We start from the raw sequence: 17,436 nt of genomic DNA, 5'->3' as shown, positions 1-17,436 counted from the left end.
TGCAAGCCAGCATCTTGTTGTCTGTTTCCAAATGTGAGCAAGTCCTTAGGGAGCTGGGTTGAAGTGAGATCTACAAGTATATTGGAACCTCTTCAGGAGGTGATTCCAGGTCAGAAGTCTTCGCCTCCAGGTGCCCATTCCCAGAACTCAGAGAGGCAAGAAAACAGAGGCTCTCTTACTCATAAACCATGCAGTTAGCCTCTTGAAAAGATGCTGGGAAACCAAGCCCAGCAACGTGGTAAAGCAGAGTTGGGCTATGGTCCCCTTCAGCTGCCTGAATTCACATTTTCCAGATCTTCAGAAGTGGGAGACTAGATGTGAAACTCATCGCACCGGATGGCATGCTCATACAGGGCAACATCTCCTTTCTTTTGTTGCTTGTTTGCTTGCTAAATGCAAACTGAGGATGTTATATGAAATACCATCCTGACATCAGTGACAAACAAGTCATCCCATGTGTCAAGGATATGGGAAGGACACGCACAAATGCCAACACCATATCACTAAGTCTGAGGTAAGTACTGCTAAGCAGAACCAGGCCCCTGCCAAGAACCTTTTAAAGCCCACAAAGCTCAAATCCCACAGCAGAGCAATAAAAACTGCTTTAAGACCTCACAGATGATAGAGAGCCCACTTACACAGGTTGGGCCAGAGTTACCCTCAGCTTTCATTAGTCTTGGATTGCTACAGTACACTGCCAAAGAACAAATATGAATCCTGGCTCCAGTGAAACTTCCACATGTGAAAGTGTTTAAAGATATCAGCTGTGCTTTTGGAATATGGTATTTTAAGCTAAAGTTTCGGTTTAGGGGAGAGTGGGACCAGCTCACTTTATTCTCTTTACTCCTGGCCCCACTTTTTAGAAGTTGCAGGTCTCTCCAGCCTTGCTCCTGGTACAAGGTGAATTCCCTTTCACAGGATCACTCCACACAAATGCAGACTGCTGGCCAGTTTCATTTCACAACTCTTAGTCTAAGCCCTCAGTAGGTAATTCATCTTACCAGTTGCATTTAGTATGATAACTCCCTGATCTACTATCTTTATCAATCCAGCCTCTGACAGGGTAAAAATCCAAATTACATGGCAACAAAGCCACACTGGAGGATTTTACCAGCTGCAGCTTGCAGACAGCACTGGCTTTAAAACTGGAATCAGTCTCAGTGATGTAATGCCCATATCATCAACCTCACCACAATGAATGGGTTTTAGTCAGTTTAAGGCTGCTTCCCAGCATGACTATTTCTTTATTACATCTTCCTGGTGAAAAAATAGAAATTGGAGCCAATGCCTATTAATCACATCCGTTACTTTGGATACTGACTGTTACTTGTTTTTCTCCAATAAGGGTGACAGATCCAAATCTGAAATCCAAGCCATACGTTGCTGCTTTTGATTGAAAAACCTATCTGGGTTTGAAAGAATGGTTCCAAACAGTTTAATTTTTGCATTACGGTAATTCTTAGACCCTCTGGTGGAGATTGGAGCCTCTTCCAAGGCAGCAGTCATCATAAATGAATCCACAAACAGATTTAAACACCTAGTTTTGAGATGGGTGACTAATCCCACTGTGAAGCTGGGCATATGCCAGATGCTCAAGAACATCTGTACATCTGTTAACCTCATGATCAGACTCACCTGCCACATCCATGTTGAGATTGCAAAGGCAGGTTCCCGCACAGATGAGGCAGGCTGTCCAGAGCAAGCAGAACCATGTACACCTGAATGTGTTAGCATGCTGTAAGGCTGTCAGGTAGTGGTTTTCCACAGGTTATTGTCCATGAATCTGGAAAGGCAGCAGGGCATGGAGCACACCCCAGTATCAACAAGTGTGCATTCAAAAAAAATAAAAATAGAGCCTGAGAAGAAAACTTCACCCACTCATCAGAGAATGTACTCTCTGAGTTCATGAATTTAGCAAAAAAAAAATGGAGCATTCATTCTACTTTTTCAACCAGCAAAGTATAAGACCTGGAAGTATCGAAGGACCAAATTATTGGCTGTAATAAAAGGCTTCAGAAAGAGAACCACTGCCTAAAATACCATTTCCAGCAGTGTAAGTGAGGTAAGTGGTTAGGAACTGGAACAGGACTGGTGCTGCCTGATCAAGAGAAAAATTCAGTGGCATGCTTTGGCTCAGTGTAAAGGCATCAGGAGCAGACCTACATCTTGGATTAAAACAGTCAGCAGAACCCTAGCTTTCCTTGCTATCTTTTGAGGAGTGGGTGAAAGGAACAACCTAAGATAAATATTCCCTTGAGGGAAGTAATTTAAAAACACTTGACAGGTCTAGGAGGAAACTTCTCCCAAGCAGAGGACAGGATTTTTCTCTGAAATGTGCAGCATGATTTCTTGTTAAAGAATAAAACAGGAAAAGTTACTTGCTGAGAGCTATGAAACAGAGAGGACAGAATGAAAGATGGAAGATGCAGGAGTCGATTAACTAAGAGGAGAGAAATTTCATTCCTGCAAAGAAAACTGGCAGATGCCTGAATCATCACTGTGGTTATCTACTCATCTGCCAAAAGAGAAAGCACACTTCGACGGAATGGGAAAAAGGACATAAGCAGGAAGAAAGTAACTCCAACCTTGCAGGTGAGGCAGCTGCCTAAATTCCTTCATGTTTTACTTAGGAGTGACTTGAAACTACCTCATTCTGCAAGACAATCTCTATCATAAACAGAAGGGAAGGAAGTTCTTCTCCTGCTCTTGGACAGTTTCTCCTTTATAAAGTGACAGCTGCTGGAGGTGTCTAAGCCTCTGCTTCAGCCACAAATTAGCCAAAATTAGCCATCCTAGCAGCCTGTGAAGGATGTGTTCATAGAGTATTGATGAGCCAGTCTGCACCATGTGCAGTATATCAAATCCCAGGCATTTTCAGCTTAGACAATGCCCATTAAATTTGATGTTCTCTTTAAAAGCCACTGCAGAGACAGTTAAAAAAGATGGGCTTTGTCCACATTCTCTCTGCAGTAAGGAACCTGGAAAAGTAATTTCTTTATCAGTGTAGCACCGTCACACAGTTTCAGATGGGGCAACAGAAATACACTGGATTTCTCTTCCTTGCTGTGGCACACAAGCCTCTATAGAGGACACAAGAAGTGAGCTGGGTTTGGAACGACAGGGATTGTGGAAGACAAGAGGGAGAAAACCAAACTACTGATACCGAGCCCTTAAGACCAACCAATGAAAACAAAGACTACCTTTAAACAAGAAAATATGCAGAAGCAGATATGTAAAGAGGAAATGTGTAACGCAGGAGCAGAGACCCAAAACAAGGTTGCTGGCTTGGAAGCCAGAACACAAGGGGATTCAGAAAACCTGCGTAGTCAAACTGTTCCAAGCACAAGAAAACCCTCTTCAAGTAGGGAAGTAAAGTTAATTAATTAATTTGAAGAGATTGTTAAAAGCACTTCTGAGCCGTAAGCATGGGGTCGGGAGAATTTTTGCTTGAAAGCCACTGGGCTGTGGAAAAGGGTTTGCGTGCAGGACTGCTGGGGATGTATCACTGGGGCTTTGGCCCACACATCAGATCTGGTTTCTCAGGTCCCTGCTCCCCTGCTGTGGTACAAGCAGTATCTTATGCTGTACAGAACAGAGCCAGAGAGATGCTCTAACATCTCACAGTCAATGTTGAGGGCAAGAAGAGTCTAACTCCCCCACAACAGCATCAATCTCAGCATGCTGTTTTTTCTTCTGCAAGCTCTTATTTTGAGGGACTTTCTATTTGGTTTTGTTTGGCAGTGCCAGGTACTTTGGCATCATGTTGAGCTGGGTTTCTGATATAAATTGCCATCACCATTATTACAAATAGCAGCAGGGAACTTCACATCAGTGCAGCTGGATATATCATCTATGTATTGCACAATGTCACTGAAAACAGCTGGCTAAAGAAAGAAATCTACATCCAAACATCACAAGGATATCAGAGAAAGCCAGCTTTATATTAAAAAGTACACTTTAATGAAAGAGAGAGAAAAATTACTCACCATACGCTTCATAAAACTTTGGAAAGTTCAGCAGTAGGCCAGAAAAGACAAAATTGTCTTGAAAGAAACTAATCACATCTAGACACTGCAACTGAAGGACCAACTGCAGGTTTAATCACAAATGCTATAGTCACACTTAGAAATGCTTGGTTTCTTAACATGAACTCAAACCATCTTATCACCCTTGTATCTGGGACCAGCACTCATATAAAACCTATGAGGGTCCAGTTTTGCAGAGACTGAGTCAGAGTGTGTAAAGTTGAATGAATTAATAACATTTTGCAGGTTTGGCAGCTAAAGTGAGAATCTGAGGATGGCTTCAAAGCTGGCTCCAAGTAGTCTCAGATAATAAAGCAGTTTCATTCTGGCAATGACAGTAAAATTTTATTAATTAATTTGCAGCAAAGAGTTGGTTGTCGGCTGTAAGGCATCAAAAATAAAAAGCAAAGAAGCTAACAGCTTTTGCTTCACTCAGTAGAACATAGAGATGGTGCATTCACTGCATCCACTGCTCTGTGAAGTCCCCGAGTTCATTTGTCCTTCCTATTCATTACAGCCCAACAAAAGTATTTTCCTGAACATGGGTATAGTTCAACAAGTGCCTCAACTTGGTTGAAGCAAGGTCTGAACTTCGGAAGGTCTGGCCCACTTTTTTTAAGGCACTACCCAGCTGACAAAATTTCAAGTCACTTCTTGCCCTTGGTTCCTAAAATAAAGCATAGCGTGCTTGCAGACTCACAGGTTTCACATTACCTTTGTTTCTCAGGCTCAGCATTCACCATTGTGATAATGTTGTAATATTCTTGAGTGACATCTGAATTATTTTAAGAGGAACTTTATCAGTTCTGAACAAGTTACACTGGTTTTCAGAGTAACTCCATGGAAATAAGTTGAGATGCTATAGATTTAAATGTTTTAAATTCTGTCCTTTTATTATTAGGATTATATTCTGGATTTGCTTTTAACTAATAGTTAGGCAATAGGCATCTTTTAAAAGATCAACTACTAAAGAAGTTGATACTACTGATAATAGAAATACCCACTTTACTTCCTCAAATATCATAGCAATATCATCACAGACCCTGCTGGTAGTATTTAAATTACTGCTTTCAGAATTTTTATTTACAACCACTGCATGGGGTCATACTCCACTGTAAACAACATTTTTAAAACCAAGTTGAACCTTGGCTTTGAGAAAGATCTTGCCCAGAAGCAAATTTGAATGGATTTTTTCACTTTTTTTAAAAAAATAGCAATTGTGTGCATATAAAAACAACTTAATATAAATCATTTTTTATGACTCTATGGAATCCAACAATAGTTTGAGTTTTCTAGAAATGGCTATAAAGTAGTTTTAATTACCTCCTGGTGTTTTGAGACAAAAAGTGAAATACGCAAAGTATCTAAAATTGAAAAACAACCTTCTGAAAGAAGGCTTTGTCCAACTTAAACTTAGCGTTCTAAATGGGAATTTCATTTCAATTTAAATTTAATAAGGCATTATATGTGAATTAAATAGCAACTGATATTTATTTAGCCTTCGAACTCGGATATGTGTGGGGTGTATTACATACAAAGAGATTGGCCTCTAAAAACATGCTCTTAATCATGAGCTATACACATAATAAAGTAGTTTCTGCACCAAATGTAAATAAAATGTGCATGGAGTCACACCTATGGGCAGGGGTGCTCTGGAAGCCTGGTGTGAACACTAGAGAGGAAAGACACAGTCTGACTCCCTCCCATGTCTGCTGCTCACCCCACAAACCCAGCCTTACAGCCATTTTAAAGGCCATCATCTCCCATATGATGAAACCAAGACGTAGCACGACAGCATTTCAGTCACAAGCACTCAGATCTGCTAAGGACAGCTGTGCTACATGGCGTTATCTGATCAGCACAGCTTTCAGTGGACACCCCATCTTCTCCTGCCGCCCCGGTCCCCCGCTGCTTTCCCCATCAGTGCCAGAGGTTACTATCCGTCATCACTCCAGTTCTACAGTTTGGAGGCCTCTTATTTTTAAGTATTTCACTTAAGATCAAGATTAGAGCACAGCCACAAACTTGTACCAATGGAAACACAGGATGGAAAATGGTCATGGATGGTGAAGCAGAAGAGAGCCAGAAATACACGGCTGGAGGGGCAGCAGTCCCTTAAAACCAGCCCTTGCCTTGTCAGGAACAGTAACATGCACCATGGAATAAAATGGATCTTTTTACTACATGTATTTAATACTTATTCACACGCTAGATCTGATCACAGATAAACAAATTAGAAGGGTCCATTATATATATGGTGTAATAAATATTTACATGAGGGACTGTGAAGGCTCTGGTTCGAGTCATAGGCACATCTGCATTAAGAGGAAGAAATCAAAACAAACTGGGTTGGATCACCTTCTGTCACTGCATTAAAATGAAAAATGCCAGGGAATGAGCACCTAGAGCACAGGCTCCTTTGCTGAACTCATTCCTCTGCTCTTTCATTATCAGATCCAATGAGTTAGAGAGCATCACTGACCACCTGAGTTTCCCCAGGGCTTTGTAAACACATCCATTTTCCCCTCTGGCACAGGAGAGAACTTGTATGTTAAGTGACAAGGACATTCACTTCTCAGCAGACTATTAGCTTAACCCACACACCACGACTCAAAGCTAAGCTTTGGAGCCAGAGTTGCCACAATCTTGTGCCAACTCCAAAACCAAGCCCAGATTCCTTCTACCTAGGATAAGGAGTTAAACTGCTGTGGGTTCTTTGTATACGTGATGGAGAAAGACAGGGTCCTTGAGAAGGAGACCTGGACCTGATGTTAGAGGTCAACCGAGCATGTCCATCTCACTCTCTGTGGCTCAGGGGGGTAGCTACTGTAAAAATGTGTGTGTGAATATGTCAGGTGCCCTGAATATGATCAAGCATATCACTCCATTAAATGATAAAAAGGGCAATTGTTTTACATCCAAGTTCTTCCTCCTCAGCTTGCTAATTAGATCATTAACTTGTACGCAGATACAAGTAGGAAAAAGCCATTTTTTTAAATTGGCTTCTCTTGGTATAAACAAGTCATTCGAAGATGCAGGCAGAGGCAGCCGTAAACAGCACGATAAAGGGGCAAAGGGCACCCTGGGCTGAGGGATATTAATGGTTTGTTGCTTGCAAATAACCTTTTCCCCAGAGACCTCCCTACGCTCTGTGTATTCTCTCTGCATACACTGGCAGCAAAGTGGAGGCTTTATTAAGAAAGCTACAAATAAGGTCAAATTCCTTTAGGAGCTTTTTAGAGTTCCCAAGGCATTTAAGGAAGGGTCCAGCTGTTTGTAGGGGTTTCCCATTACGGCCAGAGACACAAGTTTCAGCATGTTTCCAGCTAAAAGAGGATCCTGGCAGATTTTTCTGTTTAACATGACAGGGATAGGATGGAGTCCTTCACAATAACTTTCCCTTCACACATGCTAAGCATATTCTTATAGACGTTAGACAAAGAGAAAGCATGTGTCTGGCATGGCGTGGTGTGTGCAGTCTGACGTGGAGATCTTACATTACCCAAAAGCAGCACAACAATGGCTGGGTTATGCAGGTGTCAAAGGGCTGCAATGTCACGATATTTCAGATCCCTCCCTGAGCACCTAACATACCTCATGTCTCTACAGAATCCAAGAAACTTATAATTAGTGGACTTTATCTTCTCAACACTCCTATAGGAGTAAAAGGTCTTGTTTTTGAAGGTAGAAACAACACAAATGAAATTATTTGTTCCTTTACCTTATGACAGACTCAGAAATATATACAGTGCTCTATTAGGTCACCCCTTCTCCCCATCTTAGACCTCAATTCTTTATAAAGGCTCATCTGTAGAAGCGGTAGATTTCGAAATTCAACCCAAATGTGCATTTTATTCACAGAAAAAATGGAACAAAATTTTCTAAACTGTTTTTCATTAGGAGAGGAAGAAAAGATACCCTTCCCCACCTTTGGGGCAAGCATGAGTTCTTCACTAATCAAGTAACTCATGCTGCCTGGATAAAAATAATCACTGAAAACTTGTCCAGGACCTACTTCCTGGGAAAGGCCCTTTGCCAAGGCTCAGACTTGACACAAATCATCAGCCCCATGAAATTCAAACAGAATAAATCTTCCATGTGCAGAACATTGCTGGGTTGTGCCTTACGGGAACTGGATGCTGCCACGAAGCCTGAGTCATACAGTCATATTTGTAAGATCAGCTCGTCGCTAATGGCTGGGATCAAAGGCTGTCATGGAGCTGCCTTCCCCGTATCGCAGGGCTGTGGAAACATGCAGGGAAATGTTCTCTAGCTAGCAAAAGCTTTGATTTATTAGCCGTGATGTTTTCACCTGCTCCTGAAAGAACAGAGTTGCCTGCTGGGTTAGGCAGGCCCGTGGCAGGAGTACAGTTTCTGAAGCAGGTTGGGGGACTCTGCACGCTGCTCCCACAGTTGCTAGTGGCAGCTGAGAGCACAACCCACCTCACATCAGTGCTGCAAATGTAGGCAGGACTATTATTTCTTGCAGCATTCTGTGGGGAAAGACGGTGTGAATAAACTTCTCGCTGATTTGGGTCGCAGATGGATCCTTCACTGCTTTCTCCTGTGGGGCCAAGTGATAACTCACATTCCCCTTCCTGCATCACTAGTTCTCTGTGCCATTGGGTCAGCTCACACCAACAGATGAAGGGAAGGCCACAATTAACAGAGACTGCCCGTAGCACTGGCAGCATCGTGCCGAGAGGATCAGCGAGCTGTTACTGAACATGCTAGCAGACCTGGACAAACACTCTCAAATATAGCTGAGATTTGAGGGATGGAGTACGGTGAGTTGAAAGACCACCTGCTCGTTCACATTTTTTTTAGTTAAGCTCACACACCCCCCCTCCACTCAGGATTTCATCATGCAGGGAATCATCAGCATCAACAGCTATACTGTCTGTCTTTCGTCTTACACACACAGTGTCCAAATGGCTGGGAAAATATGGGGAAGGCATCGTTCTATGATGAGTGCCTCACCTCTTATCCGCAGCCCTGCAGGGCATCCCAGAGACACTTCTCACCCTCCTTTTGCTGTTATGCAGCAGGACATACCTACCCCCTCAGCACCCCAGCGGCAGCACACTGATTTAACAGATACTTGAGATGCCAGCAACTCCAAACATGCAGATATTTGCTCCTGTCTGACAACTCAGTCATTTTTAGCATCAGTTCACAATTTAAAACATTGCACTGGATTTCAGTGTAGAGCTACCTCAGCATTACCACCACTAGTTTGGCATTACCTTGTCTTCTACTGAGCCTCACTCTTGTAACGAGTTTAATTTAAGAGCTGACACTGGAGGAAGACCCTGCCTGTCCAACCAGCAGCCTGTGTGCTACACTCTAGGATCCGATATCTTATTTCCTTGGGCAAACATCCCAATTTGTAGAGATCACAAGGCCAGTTTGAAAACAACAGGGCATACAAGCACTATAGGTGGTATGGCACGTGCAGCCCTGCTGTCGCACCTCACTGCTTGTCCTCTTAGCTGCAGCTTTGCTCTCCCAGCTCCACTGACAGCCATCCCTTTTTCTAGTGCCACATACCCTGCTCTCAGCCAGTACTAGTTTCAGGACTTTGCATCTGGGCAAAGAAGAGTAAAACTTCACCCTTTGTGGTTTCACATAGAGTTTTACTTCATGCTGACATTCAAAAGCAGGCCTCAGTGCTAATACCTTGTCACCCGTACGTGCCTGTTTCTGCTGTCTCAGCAGGGACAAAGGAGTGGTGTTCTCAGGTTTATGCTAGAAACCTATCTTGATTTGCTGACTCCCCAAGTTATCACCCAGCAGCCGAACAACCACAGCAACCAGCATGCACACTCCTAGCCCATCCCAAACACCACATAAAAGAGGTATAGGCAAAACCTGTAACACATATCTGTTTCGGCTTCTGCACCCTGGAAACTGGGGGACAAGAGGAGCACATCCAGGGACACAGGTCACCTCAGGAGACAGGAGGTAACTTGTTAAAAGATGGTGACTCTCCTGCCATGCATCTGAACAACAGGACAGGGTAGGAGATCCTGAACTACTCAGTTGTGCTTCAAGTGCTCAGATTTTCCCAGCTACACAACTAAGGCACTCGCTATGCTGCACAAATAACCTGACTGGCCTGATTCTACCTGTGGTTCCCTACTGACACCCATCATCTGCGTATCATATTTTCAAGCAGCCACTTCACATGTTTCCATTTGAATAGCATCTAACTCCTTAAGGGCACTGGATCAGCAGCTGTGAAGCCAAAGATCCCCAGATACAGTTGAACAAATACCATCACGGACAATAGCAGCAGTTCCAGCTTTCCTGTACAGCCACTCCTGAAGCCTTTCCCACTGTGAAGGCAATTCCTTTGGGAAACCAGTTAAGTCTCTCTCACCTCTGCAGAGGATGATGAGGAATGCTGACCACAGGATTTTGTGCTGGAGACAGTTGCCCTCTCTGCCACAGCCTAAATTATTCAAAGTCATTTCACACTGTCTCAAGAGCAGACAGTTCTAGTGAATGTTTTTAAATTTTTCAATCTTTAACACATGAATGTAAGAGACTATGATAGCCTGAGACTAAAGAAACTACCTGAAGGTACTGAAGTCGATCATAACATGATGCAACTTAACAACTTGCTTTTTGAATTTCCACCCCTTGCTTTAACCTCAGTAAAAGTTTAAATGCAATGTCAAGACTTGACTTAGCCACAGATGGTCTATGACACACCAATAATATGGTCCTCCATATTATAGATAGAGGATCAGTGTATGAACCTACCAGGAGGACAGAAAATTGAACAAGAAATTCAAGGAGTAGCTTCAAGCATATAAACTGATGAATCTGCTAAAAGTCTGCGGCTTGGTAACTTGGCTAAGGCATTTGGCTGAACCTCTGGTGCTCATGATGAAGCTCACCACTGGTTAACAAGGTACCACGCATCAGGAGCACAACCATGGCAGGTTGCATGTCCCAGCCTTGATTTTCCTAGTCAGGATCTGCAACAGCTTTATCATGGTGACAGAAAATGAAATAACCCTGCCCAGATCAGTGTGCTCTGTCGAGCTGTTCCCCTGCTTACCAATCATGGGCAGACCTAGGTTTTGGTATGGGCACTCCAGGCTGCCTCCTTGTGTCCTTCCAAAGATAGCAGAGTAAATGGCTATCACCATGCTCTTCTTACAGCTTAGCCTCAGCTTGTCATCTTCACAGGCTACTTTACTCTTGTATTCATCTGGAAGGAAACAAACACTTAATTACTCAGCTGACCCAGAGGCGGGCACTCCGCATGAAGGGACCCCTCTCACCTCCCCGTGGTGTGCGCTTGTCAGAGGCAGAAGCGATTCTGGATATACACCCAGAGGTGCACATCAGCTGTCAGCACAATCCCAGCCTTATAACTGCATTTGCTAGAGTAGCACTGATCATTTGCATTATGTATTCTCTCTCTGGCATTGTCAGCACATTTAATAAACATATTTTAACCTATCACATGTCAGTTCCAGTAAATAGCCAATAATTTCATTTTACAGATAAATAAGTGAGGCGTCGCAACTGAGTGATTTCCACATGGTGTTACTAGAAGCCTGTGGCAGGGGAAGGTAAAACCCCATCTTTAGGTACCTTTCTCACCCACAGATCAGCCCTTTATGTGCCAAGCATTTATTCTACATCACAGCAGCTCAAATGCAAACATAATTACACTCAATAGCTTTTTTTCACACAGCTCTCTCTTGGCAGATTCAATAGGAGCTATACTAAACTTGTTAATGATGGAAGCTGCTCTTGACTGTTGCAGATACAGATATGCAAAGCTGCTCACCAAATCCTTCTTGAAATGGTCAGTCCAAGAATACAAATTACACTCTTGCTTTTGTAAGGCTGCTGCATGCAGAACAGTCACTGAGTTTACATCTGTCAAGGAGACTGGGCAACTATTTCATAAGAAATCACATGTCATTCCCTTCTCTTTACTAATATTATTTGTATTATGGGAACCTCTAGAGGTCCCAACCTAGAACAGGCCCTCCCCATGTATGTCTGCCAACACACCACAGAAGACAAACACTATTTTGAAGAGCTGAGTCTTTAGAGCTAGACATCTACAAGTGTGAAAGAAAGAGACAAAGAAAACTGAAGTGGCATATCTATGGTCACCCCAACCAACCCAGGACACATACAGGAATATAACATCAACCTCCCCAGACTCTGTAGAGTGACCTTCCACTTGATTATGTTATTTACCATTAGAAATGTAGCCATAACAATATTCAAGTTCCTTAACGGGAAGGGTCCCTGACCCATGGTAACCTCTCAAGCATGATCAGTCATTTCATCTGAAATACTCCTAGTTGTACCAGGTCAAAATAGTGCCACAGAGGACACTAACAACCAAACAGTGTAGATAATCATCAACTAGTGCCTGGGGCTGCCTCTAGCCTTGTATCATTTACTAGCATAGACTTTTGCCTCTCCCTGTCACTGGCTCTCTATGCCTAATATCACACATACACACACACACACACACATATATATATATGAAAGCTTATGCAAAGTCCATATACATCAAACTACTTAGTAACTGAGAACACTAGTTAATAATCACTTTATAGTTTAATACTTAAGTCTTTACACCATGGCAGCTAGCACTTAGTGTGACATTTTTGACTGAATTGTAACTATAGGTTCAAAAATCATTTTTCCTTATCAGAGATGAAGAGGAATTTTCCACCAGAGTTGAATCATAGAAGAATTTAGGTTGGAAGACTCCTCAGGAGGTCATCTGGTTTAACCTGTGCTCAAAGCAGGGCTGATTTCTATATTAGGTTAGATTTTTTCAGAAGAAACTGCATGGAGAAAACACGTATTACACCAAAACAGGCACATGCTGATTTAAAAGAAATGTCTGAAAATAAACAACTTCTCACACTCAGTTTGGAAATTCCTACTCAAAGTCAAAAAATAGCACCCTCAAAACAGCCTATTACCTGGTGATCAGAGCAGCCACCTGGAATGTGAAAACCCTGGTTCAAACCCTCACAGTATGGATGAGAATCTTAACCCTGGACACTATTCCAGTATGAAATCATCCTTCTTATTCTGAAACCTTTTTACAAAAAACTCTGAAAGATTCCAGTTTTTATCCCAATGCACTTGCAAACCTCTAAAACATTTACTGAATGGGAAAGTGTTTTCCATCCTCCCCTGCAGATGAGGACAGAATTAAGACCTAGCTCAGTCATGTAAGTATCTATGTGAAGAACGCATATCTTTCAGCAATATCTACAGGGATAAACCCATGACCAGCTGAGTGTGTAAAACAGTGACAGGAATCAGGATAGAAGCTCTTTTCAACATCAGAGTATGTAGGGAGAGAGAAACCTCATACAGCTGTGAAGAATCAATCATCATTTTATCTGTGTAGGTATTTCATCCACAATCACCATGAAGGCATCTGAATAATACACTGAACATATTCAGGGGTATCATCTTCACCTGTAATTGTCTCCTATAGGATTTTTGTTTCTTCTGTGAGGGAAATGGGATCAAAGCTTTAACCTAGCTGTACAGTGTAAAACTTAACAGGGTATAATGGAAATTTATAGACTTAATAGACTACTTTTTCCTTAGGAAAAAAAGTGGATTCAAGCTAAAACCTAAAGGCACAAAAATCTGCAATAGACAAGCTATACATAGTTAATGTTAAACCAATATCATGGAAAGGGAGAGTACTTGTGACTGGCTGAAGTGGTTGAAATATTAAATAGTTGATTAACTTTAGAAAAAGATCAATTTTGAAGTCTCTAATGTGTGAGTGCCAGGGTCCTCTGTGAAGGCCTTATTTTTTACAAAGAACTAACTCAATTTCCTCTTCTGGTTTGGTTATTATTAGATACATCTCCTAATAAACAAGCATAACTGATTGTTTAACCACATGTCCTGTGGACCCATTTAAGGTCCTTAGAATATTTATTAAATTCTGTTGATCATTCAAAGTCAGGGCTTGTTATTTGGAAACTTGCCTGGCATTTAAACACAGTATTGCATTTAGCCCAGAAGACACTGGTATGCACAGACATTCACATCTCTGCTGAAAGTCAGCCTGGCAGTCATGAGACAGTCAACAGCAAAACTCTGCCTCTCACATTCACAGTTCTTACCCTTGAAGCCACTCTGGGAAGTCATGTTCAGGGCTTACGGGGGAAGCTGCCTGATGGGTGGTTCCAGATATTACACCAAGGAGGTGAATCTAGGTGCACACTCCTTGAGAACCAGTGCAGTTTATGGGAGATGTGGTCTTGGCACACTGCAGCGTGGAGTCAGAGGGCTGTGACACCTGAAACAGATGCCACCTCAGGGTCACTAAATTCTGCCCTGGGAAACATTTATTGGAGCTGTCAGTTCCCAAGGCTCTGGTTGAGTCCAGAATAGTCAGGGCTGCAGTCCCCTGGGCTGGCACAGAGAAGACACTGCTTTCTTAAAAAGTAAGAAAAACTGAAGACAAAAGAAAGGATCAAATATGCAGATGTATTTCAGACTCCCAAAAGGTTCCCTTAAGCTTGATCACTGAAGAACAGATACTCTCAGTGTTTCTGGGCAACCTGATAGAAATCTACATAAACAAGCAGATAGAAAGTGATGTTACAGAGGACACAGGTCCCTGACAATATTTTCTGCTTCATAGTATTGCCATCTTAGCCAGGATGAATCAAAGCCAGCTGTCTTTCGTCCAGACACTGATGGCTCCCAGGCACTGGATGATGGTAAGGACTGTGATTGATATAAAAAAAAATACAGAGCTAAGCATCATCCATATATTTACTGGTACTTCAACCCATAATAGCCTTATATAAATATTGAAAAGAACCGAGGCAGCGTAAGTGATATGAGAGCTGGGACTGGGAACAAATCTGCATTTTTTTCTCTCACTCTCCCAAGAAGGAATGGCCTCCTACAGATCAGTCACAATCTGGTCCTAAGCCTGCTATAACTGTTACAGTCTGGATATAATTCAGTCCAAATGCAAACATTTGTATTAGTGGGTTTCATGTTTCACCCTGAAAAATTAAACATGCTTAAATGGCCTAGGAAAGGTGGCAGTGATATTCAGCAAATGGCTTACTCAACTCTAATCCCCCATGCAGTCATTTGTAGGGCAACAGAGATTTACCATGATTAAGATATTTGCTAAGGATAATATCCCTTTTATTACTGCCTGTTTTCAGAGACACTGGCTTAAATATAACTCAGTAGAGAGAAACCAAGAAGGGAACAGCTGCAGGCTTTTCTAGACACATTTTTAAAGGTCATTATATGACATGATTATAACATAGGAGAACAATTAAGGGAAAACAATTATAAATGTTTCTGATGGAAAAATTGTCTCTCTCAAACAATAAAGTGAACAAGCAGACCCTTTGTAATTACAGGATGTGTACAAGAATATTGAAGTATTGATCTGCAGTAAATACATTTACCCAGTGTCTTAAGAATATTTTCACCTATGGTCCAGGACGATTTTCTGAATTATCATGATCAGGAAGCTCAAATGTCAATTGGCTCAATATCTGCAAGACCTTCAAGACACAAGCTCCTAACAGGATTTTCTGTCTAACAAAGTGATGGAATGCATTAATGCCAGAGATCTACCTTGACTAAAATTGTATTTTTCAACAGAACTTGTGGAAAAATTTATGAAGTTTTGCTAATTAAAATATGCATGCTTCACATTATCAGTGCATAACAGTTGACCCTATTTCCCAGATCAAAGAGCTGGAAATACACATAAACAGAAATCTGTCTTGTTCACAAAAATCCTAAAGGATTTAAGTCAGAGTTGGTGATCTGAGCAAAGAGATTTTGTAGGAAACAGAGATGGTTTTGCCTACTTATCAGGTCAGGATTGTTTCCCATAGAAGACTATATTATCTAGTTTATAACTAATTAATGAGACTGCACCCAAAGTGTCACTTCAGAACTGAACTGCACTTCATATTAGCCAATAACTTCACTTTAGCCCAATTTTTGCCTTGCTCACCTTCATCCCAGCTTTGTTAGCTGTTCCACTGCATACCACCCAAAACAAAGAACATTTCTTGACATGAAATTCATAACTCTTCATTATTTCCAGCCATTCCATCAACACCTATTTACCTTTAATTGATAAATGAATACTTCACTATTAGGTGGTGGTTAGTGTTGGTGTGTGAAAAAGGACATAGGAACAACTCCCTTTTTAACTCGGCCACTCTCTCCAGAACTGTGTTCATGGCAGATACATCTCCAATGCTCCATGTCACTCTTCCTATCTACGTCTCTTACTGAAACTATCAGATGTGGATTGGTTGCAAGGCTGAACAGCTGAGATGCACAGTAGGCCAGATGGCACAAGTAGAATACCCAACCTTTTAGTCACAAGTTAGAATTCAACAAACTTTTATGGATCCTGAAAGTCACCACCAAGTAATAAATATGATGATCTCACATGTGGTGAGATTTTGCTCATTTCAGCACATGTCTAGGCAGAATGCTTACACTGCAAAAGTCACCACATATAGCAACTTTTTGTGCCAGCTTAAAGAGAAAAGACAAATTACAGAGTTAGCCATGGAAATACAAACTCTTTACTGTGGATGTAGTCACTTCAGACCATAATTCACAGGGTCACGGAGGACAGAAGGCACCTCTGGAGTCTGTCTAGGCCAAAACCCATGTTCATACCAGAGTCAACTGGAGTAGCAGGTTGCTGAGGGCCGTGTCCATTCAAGTTTTTAATACCTCTAAGGATTGAGACTCCACAACTTGCTTGGACAATCTGTTCCAGTGATCCTGTTAATCATGTGAGAGAGGAGTATAGTGAGTACCTGTTACTATCTCTTCTGGAGGAACTAGGAAGATGAGTCTCTAAGACAGGAAACCTCATAAACACTAGGAGACACCTCTGAGCAACATCCTTGAACAAGAGTGCCTGTGCAACAAAACTGCCCATGAACACCTCATCTTGGAGACACCCATCCTGTATTCTTCCTTGTAACCTGTGACCCTCATTTTTATATGCTTTTATTTTCCCTCATAATCAGCAAATTCTCAGGATCATCTGTAAAATATAGAGATTTTTTTTGGAGTGCATGTAGATCTAAGTCCATCCTCCTAAAATTAAAACAGATAAGTACATCTTAAAGCAGATGGAGCAAAGGTGCCTCAGACAGCTTTCATTAACTCCTACACTGTGAAAAAGGTAACTGTTCTAAAAGGATATTTTCCAGTCAGTGCTCCCTGTCAAACCCTTTCCCCACACTCCTATTCCTGTGTTTGAATATTTATTTACTTTTCATTTCAAGCAGGCATTTGTTATCTGAGTTTTGCATCCTCTTCTACACTTTGTAAGATATAAACAGATTCTGGCCTCCAAGTCCCCGAATGC

The 17,436-nt window shown here is 41.8% G+C and overlaps 1 protein-coding gene across 2 annotated transcripts in view; it reads right to left on the bottom strand.

Annotated features, from left to right (window-relative positions):
- Positions 1 to 17,436, bottom strand: part of EVA1A (eva-1 homolog A, regulator of programmed cell death) — a 211,515-nt gene that overhangs the window by 113,925 nt on the left and 80,154 nt on the right. Inside the window, exon 4 of one of the 2 annotated variants that reach the window (XM_033004958.1) lies at positions 11,095 to 11,247. In XM_033004958.1, the coding sequence (XP_032860849.1) occupies positions 11,095 to 11,247 (153 nt within the window). Of the gene's footprint in view, positions 1 to 11,094; positions 11,248 to 17,436 lie in introns of those variants that run through there. The other variant, XM_042803272.1, reaches the window with a different exon arrangement.

Source organism: Tyto alba, unplaced genomic scaffold (genome assembly GCF_018691265.1).
Source record: "Tyto alba isolate M040663 unplaced genomic scaffold, T.alba_DEE_v4.0 Super-Scaffold_40, whole genome shotgun sequence".
In the NCBI taxonomy this organism is placed as follows: domain Eukaryota; kingdom Metazoa; phylum Chordata; class Aves; order Strigiformes; family Tytonidae; genus Tyto; species Tyto alba.
The sequence above is the reverse complement of the archived record's forward strand: the minus strand, read 5'-3'. Positions and strand labels throughout refer to the sequence as shown.